The 21988-nt window shown below is 37.9% G+C and overlaps 2 protein-coding genes across 4 annotated transcripts in view; both read right to left on the bottom strand.

The window, feature by feature from the left end:
- Nucleotides 1-3644: 3644 nt before the first annotated feature.
- Nucleotides 3645-13545, bottom strand: prkcsh (PRKCSH beta subunit of glucosidase II). 2 transcript variants are annotated; one of them, XM_084113879.1, is made up of 18 exons: nt 13487-13545; nt 12964-13109; nt 12740-12856; nt 12065-12160; nt 11914-11971; nt 10435-10552; nt 10101-10230; nt 9827-9911; nt 9664-9742; nt 8746-8829; nt 8066-8218; nt 7728-7818; nt 7531-7600; nt 7192-7281; nt 6149-6223; nt 4707-4806; nt 4435-4626; nt 3645-3874 (listed from the first exon to the last, which is right to left on the bottom strand). In XM_084113879.1, the coding sequence occupies exons 2-17, from the start codon at nt 13055-13057 to the stop codon at nt 4480-4482; spliced, it is 1587 nt and encodes a 528-aa protein (XP_083970005.1). In that variant the 5' UTR covers nt 13058-13109; nt 13487-13545; the 3' UTR covers nt 3645-3874; nt 4435-4479. The 2 variants fall into 2 exon arrangements, with proteins under 2 accessions (XP_083970005.1, XP_083970004.1); XM_084113878.1 differs by having other exon boundaries at nt 4453-4626.
- Nucleotides 13546-14808: 1263 nt separating this feature from the next.
- pde4a (phosphodiesterase 4A, cAMP-specific) overlaps nt 14809-21988 on the bottom strand; it is a 53069-nt gene continuing 45889 nt past the window's right edge. For both annotated transcript variants that reach the window (XM_084113724.1, XM_084113725.1), the window contains 4 exons: nt 19269-19423; nt 19045-19167; nt 18709-18891; nt 14809-18614 (listed from right to left, as the gene is read on the bottom strand). In XM_084113724.1, coding sequence (XP_083969850.1) covers nt 18123-18614; nt 18709-18891; nt 19045-19167; nt 19269-19423 — 953 coding nt within the window. In that variant the 3' untranslated portion in view covers nt 14809-18122. The remainder of the gene's footprint in view (nt 18615-18708; nt 18892-19044; nt 19168-19268; nt 19424-21988) is intronic.

The following is a 21988-nucleotide window of genomic DNA, read 5'->3' as shown; positions in this document are numbered from 1 at the left end:
TACCATTGTACTTTTTTTCTTGTTTATTTAATTTCTGCAACACATATCTTCCCTATTCCACCATCATATCGTCAACACCTGATTTTGCTCCTATGCACAAGCACTAACCAACCAAGGGATTTTAGCTTTGTCACTGATGAAGGGGAAAAAAAAGTCAGTCCGAAACATTTAGCAAGAGTGTGACCGCACACGCACACACACACTTACACGCGCACACACATATTATAACATATCAAAGTGTCTCTAAACTCTTTCCATTCCCATTGTATAAAAACTGTGATATACCTTGAACCTCTCTCAGCTTACAACGCCACATTAACATCGCAACACATTTTTCTTTCGCTAACGCAACTCATCCTGGAACTCATCGGTGGTGTGCCCTAGAGGAGACAAAAATCCTAAATGTAAAGATTCGTCCACCCTCTAAAATGAGCAACGGGATAGATACAGTGACCAGCGCAACCCATTAGTGTGCCTGGTGTCCGAAAGGGGTTGGGGTGGGGGTGGGGGGGGGGGTCTTTAGCGTCGTCCTTCTGGCTAAGTGTCCCAACAAACCCTTTAGCTACACCACTTACCCCATTCCCTCTGAGAGCCAAGGACAATGGCAGGAAACAAACATACTGCACCGCTTGAGCAACTTCAATAATAATCATTTTAAAAAAAGACAAAAAAACTTTCCTATGGAACAGTAAGTGCAATGTGCTTCGTTTTTATATTGACTGAGAACAAAAGATATATATATTTTTTAAAAAAGAAATTAAACGTCACACTGAAATGGTTTGCAGAATAGTGAAAGGATCAAATGTAATGAACAACAACAAAATGCAAAAAAAAAAAAGTGTTAATTAACAGATTCATTAGAAGAATCAAACAAGCACCAAGAGCTCTGGTCTCTAAAAATGTCCATTATCCCTTCCTCCGCCCCCTTATTAGTGCTCTGACCATGCAAGCTAAAACAAACAGCCGTCTATGGTACCGAAAAGAGCAAATCTAAAAGACCGTGAAAGGAATACCGTCTAAAATATCATCGGTTTTAGCCCATGTTGATTTCAGAATATCATTTTCCCTGTAATTTATTGATTTCCTTTACATATCAGAATCACACGTTAACTTAGCGTATTTGTGTTGTTGATGTTGCCATAGAGGACACACACGTGGGTCGAATATTTTGTTTTGTTTCCTTTTATTGGGTACGATTTCTTATATTTGTTTCCATTATTTATAATTAGTTGCCGTTCTTACAGTGTATGCAGGTTTTAGAATTAGTTAGAATTATTTCTTTTCAATCAAAATGTGTTTAATTGTGTTTGTAAAAGTCTGTGGTAGCTTTTGTTGCAACATAAATAATTTAAACTGAAAAAAAAAAAATCAATATAGCGCCAATGAACTTGTATTATTTGGGCGACTTTAAGCTTGTAGTTTTAACTTATTGTTAACTTAAAAACTATTTATTATCATTATTATGATTATTATTATTGCCTCGTATGAAAGTATGTTTTGTGTATATTTATGGTTTATTTCATTATATTTGCAAGTTTAAATACTTTTCATTTTGCCAAAATGTGGTTACACCTTTTTTTGTTTTTCTTTAAAGGGAACAAATAGATTAAAAAAATAAAAATAAAAAAAACAAAACAAAAAAAAACTGCTTTAGAATTACAATTTGGGAAAAGTTCTCCATAGGCAAAGAATGCACTGCTATATTAAACTAATTGAAGTGTATAAACATACATGCTGTGTGCTAGATGTTATGCCTTTAATGCCTGTGTTTTGTTTGTCTTGTTAAATGAAAACGTTTTGATTATTTAATCTAATCACAGTCTTGTTTTTCCAGCCACGTTCAGAACCCCATAGTGAATCGGGGCCCGGGGCGGGTCTACGCTCTGGTCCCGCAGCCAGGCCTTAGGCTCAGCGTCCCTCGCCAAACACCCCTCACCCCGCTGCCATACAGAGCCGTGGAAGCGACTAAGAGAGCTGTCTAGGAAATAATAGAGTCGTTTGGGGGGTTGGGGGGTTGGGGGGGGGGCTCGAAGATTAGCAGACGTGGCTAAGAAGGCGCAGCGGGGGAGATGGGACGGGCGATTGGCGCTGAGCTAGATAAAGGGGTCAGTGGTCACTCTGTTTCTCAACCAGTTGTATTTTGTGTCAGTTGATTTAGGAGGGACACAGAGTTACTTAGCAACGTTCTTCTGAAACCATTTTCCAGGAATAACAGAATAAAACAAACGAACAACAATAATAAAAAAAAAAACGATCAAAAGCAGAACTCCTGATCTCAGTGTCTGTGTGTCACGAATAAAAATCTCATACTTCCAAACATGAACAAACGAACAAACACACAACAAAGGGGAAAATAAATAAATAAACCTTTCAGTTTAGTTTAGGATATTTATTACTGGGATTTCAGCTGAAGACGCTTGAGGACTTTTTCATGGAATTGTTTAATTATTTGTACTTTACATGCCAGAAAAAAATAAACGATATGAATCTCTGTTTTCTTTGTGCGTGCTTTTTTTTTTTTTTCAAAATGAAATTCCTTTATCCAGTTTTTTCATTGTCTGTAAAGTTAATAAACAGCTTGATATTTAACAACTTCAATAAGCAACAGATAATGCTAAAGATCATAGTCGAGTGTGTAAAACATTAACCCCAGTTAGTCAACTGGTTGTCCATTTCCTACAGTAAAGACAAGTACTTTTGTCCTATTCGATACCATTTTGTAGTGTGAGTAGTGTGTTCACACGGACAATTCCAACAAGAAAAATGTAATTTAAATACCTGGATGATGCACTTAAGGCCCGTTCACACCAAGGATGATAACTATAACGATAAAGATATAGTTCTAAATATAAAAGAAAACCACAGCTATAATGATAACGGAACAGAGAAACAATATTTTTTCCAGCTGTTGAACGATAAAAACAATGACAGCCAATCACAAAATCCAGGATACTACGCATCCTGATAAAGTTCCCTTTATTAAAATAGCCCCACATCATCACATAGCCTTCACCATACCTAGAGATTGGCATGGTTTTATTTCAATTAGCCTAAAAGCTAGTTTGATTTGCACTGAGAGATGATCTTATGGAAAGTACCCCATGCCAATCTCTAGGTATGGTGAAGGCTATGTGATGATGTGGGGCTATTTTAATTCCAAAGGCCAAGGGAACTTTATCAGGATGCATAGTATCCTGGATCCATGAAGTAACTGGCCTTTAAAAATAAAAATCTGCCTGCCTCTATGGGAATTTAACATAGGGGTGTACACACTTATGCACCCTGTATTTTAAGGAAGAACATTTATTTATTTACGATACATTATTCATTCACAAAGAAAATTGGTGTCCTTAAAGGTTGGATTTTTCCTAATTTTTTAAATTAAGGCATTAAGTTCAATTTCCAAAAGATGATTTTTTATTCCTTTTTTTAGTCAACTTTAGCATGGGTGTCTAAACTTATGCATAGCACTGTAATTATCAATCTTGGTGTGAACGGGCCTCTAATTCACAGACAAAAATGTGTGTGGAATGATGGGCACTTCAAAATCTGAAAAAATCCGTACCTTACACAGTAGAGTACATATTGCATAGAATATAGTGTTTAGCGAGTCATTTGGGACACAACTAAACAAGTCACAACAATTTTTCAGATATGAAGTTGAATTTATTTCAACATTATCCATGGAATGTGAAGAGATCAGATATTAATCCATTACATACGACAACAAAAAACATTACAGTTTACCAAACTTAAAGCTCTCCCAACGTCCAGCCTCTTTTAGCTGATCCAAAACTAATGGAAGAGGTTCTTAAACAGCTTGAACAGGAAATGAAGCTTCATTAGTTCCCAGAACTTCCCACAAAGCAACGACCTACAGAACAGGAAAGAGAGAGAAAAAAAAAAGTTAATATTGATTTGTGACAACACACAAACAAAAATACAATGCACGGCACTTTGTGCTCATAAATTGATAATAATGCACTGTGTGGATGGAAAGGCTGACTTCAGGACATTTGCAAGCTAGGGTAATTGTATTCTGGAGAAGATCACAGGCATTTAAGAACAAAACAAGATAATCTTTTGTATATAATACCCAAGACATCCACACTTGTTCCAGATAGTTAGAGGTTTTCATAAAAACAATGTTGTTGATGACAGGGTTGGTGCAATCTTTAGTGGAACAAGGCAATATTACAACTACATTTTATACTGAATTGTCGGCAGAATTAAATCAGTTGTTTTAATACATTCACTCCAAGATGTTGCACTCAGCCCAAACAAAGGCTAACTGAATCTTTTAAAGCAGGCAGCAAACTGTCATCACCAAGACCTCAAAAATACATCAAAACGACTTTGATAACTTAGGTCTCTTGAAAAACCAGGCCTTTTTAAAAACACAGTTTTAAACAGCTAAAATAAAAGTATGCATACTGTAAGTACGAGGCGCACCATGCATCAACAAGCAGAGCGTAGAGTCTAGAGCTCCTCGTGGCCATGAGGCGAGAGGTTAATGTTGGTTGGCTCCTGGCACACTGCAGGAGTGGTGAACTCCATCAGATATTCGCAGCGACTCGGCTCCGACGTCGAGGTCACCACCGTCTCCTTCCCGCAAGTCAGCTTCACCTACCACACAAAGGTACACTTAGCAGAAAATCTCCCAGTATGAATGGCACGGTGGAAGCAATGAAAGAACTAGTACTTACTGTAGTTGATCTGTTTGGACCTTGCCAGCACCCCGTGCCGTGCTCGTATTTCATCACCAAGTACTTATTATTTTCAGGCCCTGACCAGCTTCCCCATGACCTGCAAACATGAGCTCATTAAAGACGGTCAAAAACGCTCATGTCATGCAAAAACTGTTATAAGGTGGTTTGCTGATCTCAGTGGGTTCAAGCTGGTTTCCAAGCCTTACCAATCAGGTGTTTAGCTGCTTAGTAAAGATGTTACATTTTAAATTAGAGCTTACACCAGTAAAATGGGCAATATTAAAAGCTCTATACTGTTGTCTAAAAGATTTCTGTCGTCTTCTGGACGTCAGACAAAGGCGACAGGCAAATGCTATGTAGCATTGCAAGATGTCGTAGGAGATTTAGCCTCTTAGCCCTGCTTTTTGCTTTTTCAGTCGCATAACATACATATCCGTCATCACGAAACACAACAAAAACACAGCTCTGGTCACACCGTCCTCCATCATCCAGTTGCTGAATGCCGCAGAGTGACTTGCATCACTTCAGATTTCCTATCGGTGGTGCGAATGCAACTAGGGAAATGGCCCTAGGGGAAAATTCTGTTCTCAGGGGACCTTCCTGGTGGCTAGTTCCCAGAACTGACTTCCTATAACAACTACCTGGTGCTAAAGCCCCTACTGATGTATCACAACATAATATACAGTATGATTTAACAGATTACATTTAACAGTGTTATTCAATTATTGCGATTTAACATTTAGATTAATTTTAAATGAGTGTTAGATAGTGGTAAAGGAAAAGAGCATGAACACTTAAATATCCATCGATACCAATAAGAAAACATTGCTAATATCAACCAATAACCGATATGGCACATTTACTAGCATTCAACCGTTTGGGGTCTGTAAGACTTTTTAATGCTCTCGAAAGAATGTTCTCAAAAGTCTCACCAAGGATGCATTTATTTGACCAAAAATACAGTGAAAAAGAAAGAAAAAAAGAAAGAGTAATATTGTGAAATATTATTACAATTTAAAACACCTGTTTTCTATTTTAATATATTTAAAAATGTCATTTATTCCAGTGATCAAAGCTGAATTTTCAGCATCATTACTCTAATCTTCACTTAGTCACATGACTCTTCAGAAATCATTATAATATACCCATTTGCTGCTCAAGAAACATTTTTAATTACTATCAATGTTGAAACTGCTTAATATTTTTGTGGAAACTTTCAGGTTTTTTATTCAGGATTCTTTGATGAATATAAAGTTCAAAAGAACAGCATTTATTTGAAATCTTTTGTAACATTATAAAAAAATCTTTACTGTTACTTTTGATCAATTTAATGCATCTTTGCTATAAAACTATTCATTTTTCATTCTTTTATACCAGCCAAAACCTTGTAAAACTACCTCGTCTTTTTTTAGTCGTCTTTTCCCCCCAATGTCGCTTACCCAAGGTTGGTCTCTGAGCCTCCATACTTGGGTTTCTGTGAAACCCGATTAAAAGGACAGAGTCTGTAGATGTACCTGAAGGCAAACCAAACACATAAGTCAACATAAAAAATAAAAAAAATCAATCACAGCTAGGGCTGCACAATAAATAATTTTAGCATCGATATTGCGATGTGCGCATCCAAGATAATCGCATTGGAGGACGTACGCATGTGATTTTTGGATTAATTGCGAAGTTTAACCATCATAGAGTGAAAGTTTAGCATTTGCATGTGTTTTAGGTCCTGTCAGTTTAAACATTCAAGTGATTTTAAGCCATTCGAGTGCAATAAGACGCGAAAGAGAACTGATTTCTGTTTTGTTTTCTGTTCTGAACGCTGAATTCCGTTCACTTCCGCCTCTATTTGTGCTTGAACAGACACATACACACAAAATGATATTAAAATACCCATCTTGGAGAGTGTCCTCGTAAACACAGTAAACAATAGACGAAGAAAATAGATGCGTATCATTGTATTGGATCCGTGTTTTAGCTCTTAAAGTAACAGCAGCCTATTATACCTGCTCAATCAATCAAATGTTAATCAAACAACAAAATACAAAGAAAATATCACTTTTGTGGCTTTAACAAAGATTAATTATATTTAATTTATACAGTGAAGAAGACTAAGCAGTGTTTTACACTTGATTATATTCAATATCTGTACATGAATAGTTAGATTTACTTGAAAAACATTGGCTAAAGTACTGTTTATTTCATTTGTATCTTTGCTGTATTGTTTTTTTTAATCTAATGCTTGTAATTTGTTTTTTTTTTTTCCTATGCAGATTCACTCCCTAAAATCACCTCAATCATTCTAGAATGATTAATTCTTTCCAAATAGAGCTAATCAAATCATCTGGTGAAACAGCTTTCATATAACAATATATATAGCAGAAAAACAAAATATTGCAACATGTCATTTTTTTTTTTTCAATATCGTGCAGCCCTAATCAAGGCACAAAAATATGATTACAAAACAACAAACGCTAGTTTCACTTACTCGCTTGTGGGAAGTTCGTAGCACTGGCTGTACATGTAAGTGAACTCAGCATTAGGTCCGAAATCAAAGGACAGCTCTTTTTCAATATTTCTGCAACACAATCAAAGGACAATTCAACCACCAGCATCAGAGAACACTGCAAATGCATCGAATTCAAGGGCACAGGAACGTAGGAGACAAACGCAAGGTTTTGCGAAAGTGATGCTACCACAAGTTGAGAAAACGCATACAATGACCAATGAGAATTCCAGGTGCATACGAAAAATCAGTTCGCTACACTCCCACTTGATTTCACACTTCTTTTAGCCGTTTCCTGGAAGACTGTAGTATTGAACAAACCTGATTTGATCTTCCATCTCCCGAAGAGCTTTCTCAGCCTCCTCAAAGTCATCTCTGGTCTTCTGAGCAGCTGTGAACCAGAGAACAGTTGGTCAACAGAAGGAAACAAAGAACAACTGACTAAAATGGATCGAGCACAGTCGTATTTCTCCGAAACGCATCAACAAATAGCCTCCGGATTGGCCGTTGGAACCAACCATCGATGAGGACCTGGGTTTCCGCATCATAGGGTGGCATGGCTTCCTCGTCGTCTTGACTTTTTTCTGGAGTCCTAACGGTGGGCGGCGCCTGCACAACACACAGCCACGCTCAAATGAAGACATGTATTTTTACACCTGCACAGTACGGTGAGCATGAGTTATGACACGCTATGTTGTAAGACCTTTGCCATTGTGCCTTAGGACGTGAGTTAAAGGTTAAGGACGTTAAATGTCAGGCAGCGAAGTGTTAATAGAAAACTCAAAATGTCACTGCGGATGTAAACATCACTGAGGTTAATGCTTGCACAGGTTTTCTGTGTGATATACCCTCTCACCTTATCATCCTCTTCATGATAATCATCTTCTTCATCCTCATCCTCGTCCTCTTCCTCAGAGACGTCTTCTTCCGGGTATGGCTCATTGTCTACAACTGGCTCCCTCACTTCTTCTGGAGGTGTTTCGACTGGAGCAGGTTCCTCAGACTGGGACTGAGAGAGAATGGAGGAACAGACATTCAAAATGCGTTATGTTCAAGATCAGTGGTTTTTTTTCAGAACTGATTTTTTCTTTTACTCAAATTTGGGTGATTTTATTATAATCAAGCAATTAATTAAACAAAAAAGAAATACAATTTATCAAATTAAAAGACAAAACTACAAAATAACTAGTCTAAGTAACAACTGTTTAAACATTTGGGGTTGGTTATATTGTTTGGAAAGAAATCAATACTTTTATTCAGCAAGGACACATTCAATTGATTAAAAGTGACAGTAAACATTGTTGCAAAGGATTTCTATTTCAAATAAATGCTGTTCTTTTGAATTTTCTATTCTTCAAATAAACATTTATCAAGATCTCGACACAAATATTAAGCAGCACAACTGTTTTCAACATTGATGATGATAATAAATTTGAATCTTATGATAACAAATTTATGAATGGTAGTGTAAATAACTAGCTTACTTTATCTAACAGAAGACACTTAACATGACATGCCTGCTTCTTCTCTACTGACCTCTGAGTGGTACTTTTCTTTAATATTGGTCCAAACACTCTCAAATGTTGATGTGTCCACCTGCTCACTTCCTCCCAGCAGTCCCTGAACAAATCACAAAGCATAAATCAGAACTAGTGGCGAATGAGTCAACCCATCGCACTGCATTCAACAGGGTTTCTACACATTTTCCAATTAAAAATTCTGTACTTTTCCACACTCCAATTTCCCAACCTTTTTCAGACCATATTTCATTTACATGTCATTTATGAATTTAGCAGATGCTTAAATTCAAACCGACTTACATAAGAAGAACAATGCATTAATCATATTTAACATAAATGGTTCATAGAGCATTATTTTTGGTGCATGGTAAAGTCATCTGTAAATATTTTTATTTTCTCTTTTTTTCATTGGTTTTCTCAAAGTGATAACATGCACTTATATGATGAGAAGAAACCTAAAATGCATTATAAACTGCATATATTTACATCTGGCACATCAGTTTGATACTGTAAATGCGGTTGGATGTTGCATGGTCAGAAAACATCAAAGTACAGTCTAATTTAAATAATAGTTTTTTCCTTTATCTGTTGCTGGTTTGATTGGAACACACACAAATTTACACACACAAATTTAATTTAATTGGAACACAAATTTAGTTTTGCGCAATGAAAATGTGTGCCTTGAATTAATTCGTGTTACTAAAATCACTAAACTTTTGCCATGAAAGCACTCTGCTTGTATGCTACATTTATTTTTAGAAATTCTTAATGTTATATTTCAGAAAAAATGAATAGAGCAATAGTTTGGAAACACAAATGTATTTCCATACTCTGTTTTCTTTTTTCCATACTTCTCCAGACCTGGACTTTTCTAAACTGCGTAGGAACCGAGATTTAATGGCTGGTGCATTTTGACTGAGAAATGCAAAAATACCTGGGCCTCAGTTTCAGTAAATGTGCCATCAGCATCTGGGTCCAATTCAGCGTGGGACTGAAGCTCAGAGACAGACACACTGACACACAGAGACAACATGTTATTTTACATCCATTCTCTATACACACAATCAGAGAGAATAACCATACTCATTGGCACTTACAAGCCATCTGCATTGTCATCCAGCTCCAAAAGTGCTTCTGCCATTTTGGCTTTGTCCTTCTCCAAGCGAATAGCTGCCTTTTGCTCTGGAATGAAGTTAAAACGCAGATTAGACTTACATTAATGAGGAATCTTAGATTAAATGAGCTTGCAAACAAAACACCATAAAGTCATTAAATATCGTAAAAACTACGAGAACTTTTTTCGTAGTGGGCAGACACTGTCTGGTTTAAAGAGATATGCATTTGATTTGACTATTAAACAGCTGCACTCACCTTCCCAGGCCTTAAGGTGGCGCTCTTTAGCTTCCTTCTCAGGCTGCTCTGCAGTCTCTTTCACTGTCCTCAGCGCTTCAACTTTCTCCTCAAGCTGTTTCTTATTTTCCTGCATATCAGTCACTTTAACCTACAGAAGAGACACAGCATTTTACATTGGCCAAAATTCACTGACACAATACGGCTTTTTAAAAAACTGCAGTATATACAAGAAATAATTCAATGCTGGAACTGGATGATTCCTGTTGGATGCAAGAGCCAAAAAAGCAAATATGTGGGCAAAGCATTTTGAAATCCTGGACTTATATTTTTGTTCATACAAAGCAAATGTTACCTGCTTTTCTTGTTGCCCCTTCTTGGCTTCCTCAATGAGCTGCTGTTTCAGGAGAAAGCCCTCTTTGGTGATCTCAGCCATCTTCTGCAGTACCTCCCTCTCTTTACGTCCCAGTTCCCTGAAAACCAATCAAATATTTAAATGTGTTTGTTTATATAGTCACTGTATTGAATCATAAGAAAAAAGGGAAAGTAAAGCAATGTAATGTGTGGTTATGTAACCCATGTTCTCATAAAAAAACTAATTGTGCTATGTATTTATTTATACAAAACATTTCTATTGTCAAAAACATTGTTTGCAAAACCCCTTCTTAAAAGGTTAGTTCACCCAAAAATGTAAATGATCATCCTAGGTGTATATGACTTTCTTCTTTCAGGCAAATACAGTGGGAGTTATATCAAACAAATATCCTGGCTCTTCCAAGCCTTATAATGGGAGTGAATGGTAGCTTAGATTTTGAAGACCAAAAAAGCACATCCATTCATCATAAAAGTACACCATACGACTTCAGAGGGTTAATAAAGGCCTTCTGAAGCGAAGCGATGTCCATAATTAAATATAATGTCCATATTAAATGTCAATTAAAAATATCCATATTTATAACTTGATAGACTAATAATAACTGGCTTCCAGTAATGGCCGTATGAGAGTCGAGTTCCGGTCGAAGAGTGACCTCTGACCCGACGCACTGACGAATGCGGAAGGGAGGGTAGAGCAAAACAAAAATGCCGGTCACAAATTAAAAGTCAAAAATATCGATACAAGAGAAGAAGAGCTTGAGTTTGTTGCCCAGTCCTATTTGTTTGAACTGCGAGAGGCATCAACTCTCACATAAGCTTATGTTACTCCTACGTCATGTGTCAGGTCAGAGGTCACTCAACTCTACGTGCCGTTACCGGAAACCAGTGATTATAGTTTATAAAGTTATAAATATGGATATTTTTCTTAGAAAAACGCATCGCTTCGCTTCAGAAGGCCTTTATTTAACCTTCTGAAGTCGTATGGAGTACTTTTATGAAGGATGGATGTGCTTTTTTGGGCCTCAAAATCTAAGGAATCATTCACTGCCATTATAAAGATTGAAGAGCCAGGATATTTTTTAATATAACTCTAATTGTGTTTGGCTGAAAGAAGAAACTCATATACACCTAGGATGGCTTGAGGGTGAGTAGGGATAAATTTAATTTTTGGGTGAACTAACCATTTAAGAGGAAACTATAAGGGCCTGTTCACATAGGACACATTTTCATGTTTAAACTGCTAGAAGGCGTGTTATTTACCATATACTGCTAATATATTCACTTAACTTGAAAATGAGCTGCTGCTATGAAAAGTTGGACTATTTTAATATTGCGGCACAGTGGCCAAGGACATTCGTCTGGTGCATGAGTATGCATTGGAGTGCAAGAACGTGTCCTGTGTGAACCACTCCTAATGTGATTCTGCCTGGAAAACAATTACATTTGGATCAAAACTCACTTGCAGGTATTTTCACATTTGGCTCCGCTGTTGTACTCATCAGTAGTATCGCAGCAATCTGCGGAGAGCAAAAATGTTAAATGCAATGCCATTTAATTCCATTCGGCGAAAGACTGCTGAGGAGACATATCTAGATGCAGAGTCATCTTACCACAGATGCCATCATTAATACGGGAGGATGGGATAAAGGTGGGCCTGTAACCAGCATTGGTGCAATGGAAGCTGCCATTCGGACAAGCAGCAGTGCCTGATGACAGACATGAACAACTGTCATGCACATCATCTCCATGACACCATCAAAATATAATTTATCACCACTTTCTAACCGGCATAGACTTAAGAAGGATAGACATTTCTCACATCTGATGAACTGTGATGTACTTGCCCTCATGTCCCATAGGCTTTCTTTTCTCATAGGCTTGCACAGAAAGAAGATACTTAGCAGAATGTCCAAACTGTTTTTTCCCCCACACAATGAAAGCGAATGGGGACCAGAAGCAGCCATGGTCTACATTTACTTTTATTGTATGAAAAAGAACAGCTTGTGTATCCTGTTTGATAAAGTTTGTGTTCTGTGCAAGAAAGAGAGGGTCCGAATTTTCATTATTTGGTGCACCCTACGACTTATCACTTTGCACACTTTATCCACATACACTAGCGTTGTAAATGTATTTATTAATGTATAAATGTACAGATACTTTGGTTATGCTTTTTAGCACACTTTTTTTAACCAATGAGGTTTGTTTTTGAGTGTCATGCAAAGCATGTTTGAGTTCAATGTGTCTTAAATTATAAACTAAATTTTAAAAATGAGCGCTGTCAGTACCTGGCTCATCTGAACCATCTTTGCAGTCACAGTAGTCATCATTCACGCGGTCAAAAGGAATGGTCCGTGATCCATCGAGACAGGTGAAAGGCTTGTTCTCCTCATAAAACTGTTTCTCTTTATGTATTTAAACAAAAGAAAGTAAGAGTTAAACAAGTTAAGCCAGTGAAGCCAAAACCAGTGCACGTTTAATAGAGAATCTGCAATATATGATATGACTTTACTTGTCAGTGGTACTCCTCGTGGCCGTTGAATCTCTACAGGTGTCCCCAAGCTGACAGCAAAGACCAAAGTCAACAGCAGGTGTATGCAGGTCATGATGCCTTGGGAAATGAGGGATAAATGCAAACTCCCACTAGAGGCGCGTGACCTTGGAGCAAAGAATACACAATGTATTGTTCAAATAAACACAGAGCTTCTAATCCCATCATAAATATAATTCTCATACAAATAGTTTGCAAAAAAGACTAAACAAATTAACATTTATATGATATAAGTCCGTCTTTAAAATGTCTTATTCGCATCATCCTAACGTTAACATTAGTTAATTCAATTTGAAATGGCTTCCGCACACACGGCCAACTGATCATACTGAAATTCTCACTTATCTGAAACGATAAACAATACAGTATCACGATAGCAAGTGATATGTTTTAATAAACATCGCGTACATTAAATATGCGATTGTAGAATTAGTCAAAGAAATAAAAAAGAATAATAATTGTACAACAGTAACTCATTACTTACTTCCGTAGAGCGCTCCTGCACCCAGTGTGTTACGTCACCAAGATAAGCGGTGTTCTCATATGATTGGTGGACTGGATTCATGTGACGGAGTACAGCATTGTGGGTAATGCAGTCATTGAAAAACACACACAACCGATTTCCAAGATTTCTCTTTGTGTGTGTGTGTGTGTGTGTGTGTGTGTGTGTGTGTGTGTGTGTGTGTGTGTGTGTGTGTGTGTGTAAAACATCGATAATATGGTATAATATATCAATATGCATACATTTAGGTAAAAGCGTCCCACCAGTATTTAAATACAGACAAATTATGCTTCCAATACTGACAGGAATTAATCCCATCACGCAATTTTAAACATTATCATGCTAAAATATATGGTGTGATAAAACAGGAATGTTATAATTCATTAAAAAGCGTGGTTGAAAACAAGTGTGTTCACGTGACGTGAGAAACTTGAGAAAGGCGCGCGGTTTTCGCAGTGAGACAGAGACGGTTAACGTTGAAGAATAACGTTTAGATTTAAGTTTGTAATGTTTGGGTGATTCATATCTGTGGAAGTTTCTCCCACAGTTTCAGGACTTACAGCCTAATTAGTTAAATTTGACCAGTTGGCTGTGGCCTGATAATAGTAAGTCACAGGTAGAAAAGAGAAGGTCATGAAAATGGAACAGGAACAGTTACATGCAGGTGAGTGATATTTACGGTAAGAGGAAATATTGGATTGTATATGTAAGTTACAGTATAGCATACCCATTACATAACGATTAGGGTTTACTCACACACACACACACACACACACACACACACACACACACACACACACACACACACACTTATCTTTTAAAATAGTTAAATAAATAAATAGTGAAATTACGTGTATTAAATGTGCCATTACTCTTACATTAATATTCTATAATAGCCTATAGATAAATCTAATATTGTTTTATTTGAAATGAAAAAAGTCACAGGCCATATACAGGTTCAGAGTGTATACAATAATAAGCTAATATAAATAATAAAACTACTACGTCTATTTTTAACAATAATATAGGCCTACAGTAATTTGACAACTGCGTATTAATAAGAATGTTTGTCTCTAAATAATGGCAGTCTGTAGGGGTCAGTAAAGTGTCACTGTTGAGCAAAGCAGCATTTATATCAAACTGCCATTTTTGCTGAGTACCATTTCAGATGGTTGCTAAATATTTTAGTGTTCACTGTCATGAGTTGTATAATGATGATACACACAAATCAGCCTCATTGCATGCTGCCATTACTGTAATATGAGGCTGGACATGGAAAAAAAGAAAACAGAAAAATCCAGATATTGCATTTATTAGAAAAATCGTCCTTTATTTGTATTTTCAACACACTTTACAGTACTGAACAGTGAAAGAAAAAAATATACTGGTATATATTTATATATTTGTGTTTTTATATATAGCCGTTTGCTTATTAAATGCATTTTATTCACAAAATGACAACTCAGTTCTCTCAGAGGAAAACCTTTCATAAAAATAATATAATATAAAATAACTTGGACACATTATACACATTACAGCAATATAATGTACAAATATTACAATCATTTTCCTGTGTTTTCTTTTTCATTTATATTATTACCATAACCTGTGAACAAGTAACATATTATTTAAAGCCCAGAGAATAATTTCATTGGAGAGTCTCATGAGGCATGACTTTAAAGTACTAAGAAAAACTATTCTCTGATTAAGCCACGTCATCTTTCTGACTGTCTCTTGGTCATTAACCTCACAGAAGTATTTAAAACCCCTATTAAAAGCCTTTACAGTGCAGATTATTGACACAGAGTAGCTGATGTTGCTCAGAGCTTTAGCAGGAAATGGCATTGAGGACCAAAAAGACGACATTTGGGCCAAGCCATTTAAAGTGCTCACCCTGTGCCATGCCATACCATTCCCCTTGATATCAGCCATCTCACAACACCGTTCTACAGACAAAATAAAGTGCTGGTAAAGACAAGTTTTAGAAATAACTGATGATTAGTCTGTTTTCCAATACAGTTCAAATATTCACATTTAAAGGTGATGGGAGGTTGACTAAATTCCCCCAAATGAATGGCAGGGGAAAGAAAGGGGAAGGCGGGGGTCGCTTATGAAATTCCACAATTCAACTACAGTTCATTACAACTAAAAGTGACTCATTGTGACAGTGACTGATTCTGAGAGATCTCAAATTTACAATTCAACATTACAGTATATACAAAACAAGCAGTGATTTCGTCTACTATTTATATTAGTAGTTTTGATTTTTAAACCATCAAACCAGAATGATACAAAAATAAAAACTGTACACAAACTGTTCAAAGAAAACACTTGTTTTTTCCTTTTGATATCCAAAAAGAATGGCAGCAAGGAATTAATTTTAATAATTTCTTAATAAGAAACAATTGCTACAGTGTCGTGTTAAAATGGCAAATATTATTTGTTAGCGTAGTGCTCACAACATTAACGAAAAGCCACACAACAAAGCATTTTAAGGTAAGACAGGCAAATGGAATGGGAATGACGTTAGTTTGCACAAACCAATCGTGTAGCCTAACCTCTGGCTTTCTCCTGTGGTCCGCCAAATGAAAATGTATTAGTTCCATGACATCCTCTAATCCCGTCACAGACAAGTACACTTTTCATATATGTACTAGCATGACCTCAAGTCACTGCTCTGACAGACACAGGCTTGAGGAAAGCTAAGCTACTGACCAGCAGAAACTAGCTTGTTATCATATTTCAAGAGGAATGCTTGCAAACGCTGCCTCTCAATATAGCAACAATTGGTTTATTAAACTGAACTAAAACCAAAAAACCTAAAAAGTTCTGAGATGAGAGAGAGGCAATATTGCAAATCAAACATCAACCTGAGAACTCTCTCATTCTCTTACTTTCTGTCTCTCTCTTTCTTTCTGCCTTTAAAAGATGGTGAAAAGTCGAATAGACATCACGAAAAGATGCCGGACATGAAATACATTAGAGCAACAGTTTATTTTAGTGGCATGACCTGCTTCCTCTGTCTGAACCGTCTGCTATTGTAACTTTGCCATGCAGAAAAAAACTACCCTACACCTCCAGATGGAGCTATTGTGTACGCACAGACATTTAGCAAGGCATATAGACATGAAACAAGTAGTCTGGGATATAATGCCAACATCTTATTATTCCACAATGTGACGGGTAGAAACCCTGCAGTTGACATTAAGGCAAAAAGCATCAAACTCAATATGGCTGCATGTGACTCCGTTTATCGCTTTCCAGCATCTAACCACCAACGTCTTTCTCTCATCCTTCTCTCACCATCCTCGATCAATGCTTCTCCAACTTATCAGCTAAGCACTCATTCCTTTGGCAAAACATAATGTAGTGTGTTGTGGTGTAGACAGAGAATGTATTACCAGTGTGAGTGGGTGAAGGTGAGAGAGAGTCTGTGCGAATTTGCGCTGCAATTGAGAGACTGTTACTTTTACAAATTTGGCAGGAATGGATATAACAAAACAAAACAAAAAGAAGGCAAAACATATGTTTCAAAGCGTCACATGGCTTATTCTCGGAAAGTGACTATCATTTATTATTCGCATGGAAAGTGAGGGCAGTCCATGAGCAGTGACGGTGATAAATCCTAATGCTCGGTTGGCTTGAAAGCGACCGAGGAAGACTGACGGATGAAAGCAGGAATTATCACAGAGACGATGCGAACGCTCCGTGCGGGCACAAACCATAATCGATGGAGATAGATTGCTTAAAAAGAGAAAAAGACAATCAAAGATGAAGACAAAAGCAGACACTCCTGTCCCATGATGCATTGCTTCACAACAGCTCCAGAGTTGAAGCTGGTGGTTCAGAAAGGCACACAGCCATCTTGCACTGGTAGCACTCCTGGGTAAAGGGTAAGAGGGGGTGGGACCAACGTAACGAATCATTTCCGACATCCTCATCCCTCCACAGTTTTTTGGACTGCAGACTTTCTCTCATTTTCCCAGCAGATGCAACTGTGTTCTCGCTATGACAGAAATAGAAAAAAAGTCTCTCAGATTTCTCTCAACACGTGAATCTGAGGATTTAAGTCCCTGTTGGAATGCTTTAAACGCTGATTATTGACACCGATGCTCCTTCTTGAGATGGCTTTTTCCCAAAGAGATTCCTTTCAGATCCAGGCCCCCTGAACACATACACAGACACACAGCCGCGTGTTTGCATGTACTATGTGGTATCGTTATTTTCGATCGAAATTCACGTACGTCTGTGAATGTGTGTATGCGTATGTGTGGAAATTCCAGAGTGCTACACTGACGTAATGGCCCTTTACAAACCCCACCATAATTCTGTTTCTCCATCCAAATTCACCCTCACTGCTGGATGGACTCCAGCTGACACTCGTAATCTACAGTTGCTGTGTTAAATACTTCTCTGATATCAATATTATTTTGTTCCCTTTTTGAAAAATAAAATTAAATGTCTTATTGGATTTGTACACAAGACTTAATCTGTTTATGGTCTAGCTATCAGAAACAGAAGAGTCCTATGTGAACGGTAAAGCGTAGGGACAGAGTTTCTGAAGGATGGCCCCTACTTAGCCCTCTGGGCCAGACAGCTGTTCCTTGAGTCGCACGTATTACGTGTCATCGGTAGGAGAGGACGACTTCTCCTCCTCCGTCTCCTCCACAGGGCTCTCATCAGACTGTCTCTCGTCCTCCTCCTCGACTACTGACTGAACCTGCAGTCTCCTCCGTCCCGACCTCTCGACCACTACCTCTGTCACCTCCTCCCCGTCCTCCATTTTTTCTTCTGCCTCGTCCTCCTCAGCTTCCACCGCCTCCTCGTCTTCTTTGTTTGCCTCCTGACCATGGTTGCCTATGTGGTTATGACTGGGAGAACCGACCTGTCCTGTTTCTCCCTCCAGGGTGAGCTGAAACTGGAATTTGCTCGTGCAGGATTCAAGCTCGTTATCTGGGCCGTCAGGCGGCGGTGACGGGCTCTGGGGAATGGTGCTTTGGTACCAGTCCCGGTTGTCCTCAAGGGTGTCCAAAATTTCCTGAGCATCAGGGTGGACCAGGTCCCCCCAGGTCTCCCACAGAGGATGCACAATATAATCGATAAAGCCCACCTAAATCAGGAAACCCAACATATAGACTCTTTAGGAGCAGCTTATGCCAGAGAAGGTTAAGAATTTATGTTTGTGTGGGTGTTTATATGTGTACCTGACTCTTCTCCACAGACGCAGTGTGTTTGTCACACATGGGGCTGATTTCCATCCCACGCTCTCGCTCTTTATCGCCCTGCCGGAAGAACTCCTCCATAATGCGCTCAGTCCACTGCCTGTACACTGCCAGGGGCTTCGTTGGGTTACTAAGGTCAGCACAGTGCACCATGTTCCTCAGGACCTACACACACACACACACACACACACACACTTGTGACTAAGACGTTTCTCTTTTCTCTTTTCTGGTCTGCACTTACAGACACATGTCATTTTTGACATTCTAGTTTTAAACTGTTTTGTTGCATTATAAAGAAACACGTTCGTTGGTAATCACCTGTATTCGGTCATTATAATGGTCCAGCATCAGCACTCCTGAACTGGTCACTTTCTTGGTCTCCACCATTGTCTTGAGATCTGCCAGCAAGCTCATATGCTTTGACATGTCTGTTGCCAGAACCTAAGAAGACGAGCAGCACCATTTACACAAGAAATAAAAGTGTAGACCCTCAGAAATTCAAAAATAATCTAATGTTTAGTGCAGTGCAATGAGCATCTAACCATGTCAATGACCAGCTTGCGCAGACTCTGCCGTTGCCGTTTGGTAAGGTTCTGAAAGATGTCACAGTTCTCCTCATGCAGAAGCTTGAAGCCTACAGCCAGGTGGTGGTTCTCCAGTACAGATTCATCGTTGTACATTAATGCCAATTCTGAGTCTGTGAAACAGAGCAGACCAGGCTATCAGTGGATTTCATGGTTCACCAGCAAGGATTGCCCACTGGGCCCATGGCCAGTGTGAAAGAGTTGTTCTGGCCAATACTGAATACTGAAAAGCATACTTTGATTTGTTGATCTTCTACATACATTTTTATGCCCTGGAAATGTATTCTGCTGTTGTCGCTAGTTGGACACAAGGTGTTGTCTTATTGCTCAATTATTTTAATCTAAACACTGAATTAATTTTTATTTTATTTTAACAAAACATTTAAATGAAACTTGGGAAAATATGGGAATTGATTTACAAGCTTTATTAATTAGTTCAGACTAAAATAAAGGACACATGAAAAGTGGGGTGGCAGAGTAGACCCTGTATAGAAAGGTTGAGGAACTGCACATATGTCCTCTGTTGGGTACAGTACTTCAAAAAAACAAGCGTTTTAGAAAACATATAGAGCAATACAATATGTGTGGTTGCTGATTTTCCTCATTTTGTTCTCAGATACAGGATATTTTTCTCCGGCATCTTCCCGTATACCATGGCAAGCCAAGTTATCCATATAATTATCTATAACCCCATTTCCAAAATATTTGATTTAATTAGTTAATTATCTTGAACCTTTATTTAACTGACAAAAGTATGAAGAAAATATTTCTAAAGTTTTCACTGACTAACTTAATTGTATTTTTGTAAATATAAACAAATTTTGATTTTGATGGCTGGAACACACTCCAAAAAAGTTGGGAAAGAGGCAAAATAAAAGTGAAAAGACTAGAATATCCAACTGTTTTGACAGTCCACAATAAGCATGTGAATTTGTAATGGGTGAGGGTATTGTGATTGGGTATAAAAGGAGCATCCACCAAAGGCTCATTCTTTGCAAGCAAAGATGGGTCATGGTTCACCACTTTGTGCCAAATTGCATGAGAGGATTGTCAAACAATTTGAAAATCACATTAAAAAAAACTTAGTTGTAAACTAGTTGTGTACTTAAAGTTTACTAGTACTGTTACACTTATAGTACACTTACAAGTATACTTTTATATACTAAAAAGTGGGCCAATTTAGTCCCAAGTAGTATTGAAACAGTACACTTACAAGTAGGGATGGGAATTGATAAGAATTTAACGATTCCGATTCCATTATCGATATTGCTTATCGATCCGATTCCTTATCGATTCTCTTATCGATTCTTATTGGGTGAGGGAATAAGTACAAATTTGTTTGTATTAACTCGCTTTAATATCTGATCAGAAGACACAGCACAGAGTATACACAAATTATGTGTAGCAACCTCAGAACAAACCTAAAAGTAGGTGAGCTACTTCTCAAAGTAAAGTCCAGGGACCTATAGCCTAGGGCAGTGTTTCTCAACCAGTATGCCATGGCACACTAGTGTGTGCCTTGAAAGTTTATCAAGAAGAGTGCCTTAGGATTAGGAAATTGACAATTTTCACATTCATTGGTCCGGACAAAAAAATAAATAAAACTGCCATTTATGTGCCATAAAAACTAAAAACACAGACTGAAAACAGTTTAGGAAGAGCTTGTGTCTTTTGGAATATTAGCAGTGCTCATTTGGATTAGGCTATTGAGTTACTAAAACAATCTTTGTCAAATAATACATGGGTTTTCTTCACATTTTGAACGTTTTTGTTTCCATTTGTTTAATTTCAAGATCTGATGTGACTTATCCATTGTTGTTTTTACAGCTACAAAGCTGGGAGCACTAAATGATATTCAGTCACTTTATACACGCTTTTAACATTAAATAAAGCACAAAAATAGTACCTGATATTATCATTGCCACACTTTGAGATTGTTGTTCCAGCGCGACGTCGCAGTAAAATAGGATCCGTTTCAAATAGAATCGTCGCGTGTCGCGGCTGGTTAAACTTTGATTAACATAGAAAATTATACTTTTTATCGCGTGTCGCGCCGTCGCGTCGCATGTAGTTAGGACGCGGTCAGAGCGCTTCTGCCTCGATGCCATGTTTGCTCATAGTGTTTGCTACGTTCTGAACCAAAACAACGCAGCACGTGTGTGACGTCGTGTCACATTTGAACGAGCGGAACCGATAAGCGGAATCGTTAAGCAGGCATACTAACGGTTCCAAGGAATCGATTCACTGGGCACCGGTTCTGAAGAAGAACCGGTTCTCGGTTCCCATCCCTACTTACAAGTATACTTCTATTACATTGATATTAGTATACTTACTACATAAAAATAAATTTGAACTTCACTAAAGTATTCTTAATAAAATGAACTTGAACTCGTATACTTAATTTTCATAAGGGCATAATATTGTGAGAAGATTCAGGGAATTCAGAGAAATCCCAGTCCATGTGGGGCAAGGCCGGAAACCTCTGTTAAATGTGTGTGACCATTGCATGAGAAACTTTTACTGTGTTAAATATAATCACATTGGCTTGGGAAAACTGTTGTCACTTGTGTGCTGTGGTCAGATGAGTTTCAGCTTGTTTTTACAAAAAAACGAACTTTGAGCTCTTAGTCCCAAAGTCGAAAGGGACAATCTAGACTTTGAACGGCGACAGGTGCAAA

This window comes from Abramis brama, assembly GCF_963993115.1.
Source record: "Abramis brama genome assembly, chromosome: 1".
In the NCBI taxonomy this organism is placed as follows: Eukaryota; Metazoa; Chordata; class Actinopteri; order Cypriniformes; family Leuciscidae; genus Abramis; species Abramis brama.
Note: the sequence above shows the minus strand (reverse complement) of the source record. Positions and strands in the feature narration are given on the sequence as shown.

Bases quoted from the DNA above. Each gene is read 5' to 3' on its own strand.
- prkcsh (XM_084113879.1), bottom strand. From the start codon at position 13,057: ATGACCTGCATACACCTGCTGTTGACTTTGGTCTTTGCTGTCAGCTTG. The intron at 8,830-9,663 runs GTATTTTTGCAT...TGATTTGTTCAG, and splicing joins TTACTGAAACTGAGGCCCAG to GGACTGCTGGGAGGAAGTGA. The intron at 7,601-7,727 runs GTTGGTTCCAAC...TCTGGTTCACAG, and splicing joins AACCCAGGTCCTCATCGATG to CTGCTCAGAAGACCAGAGAT.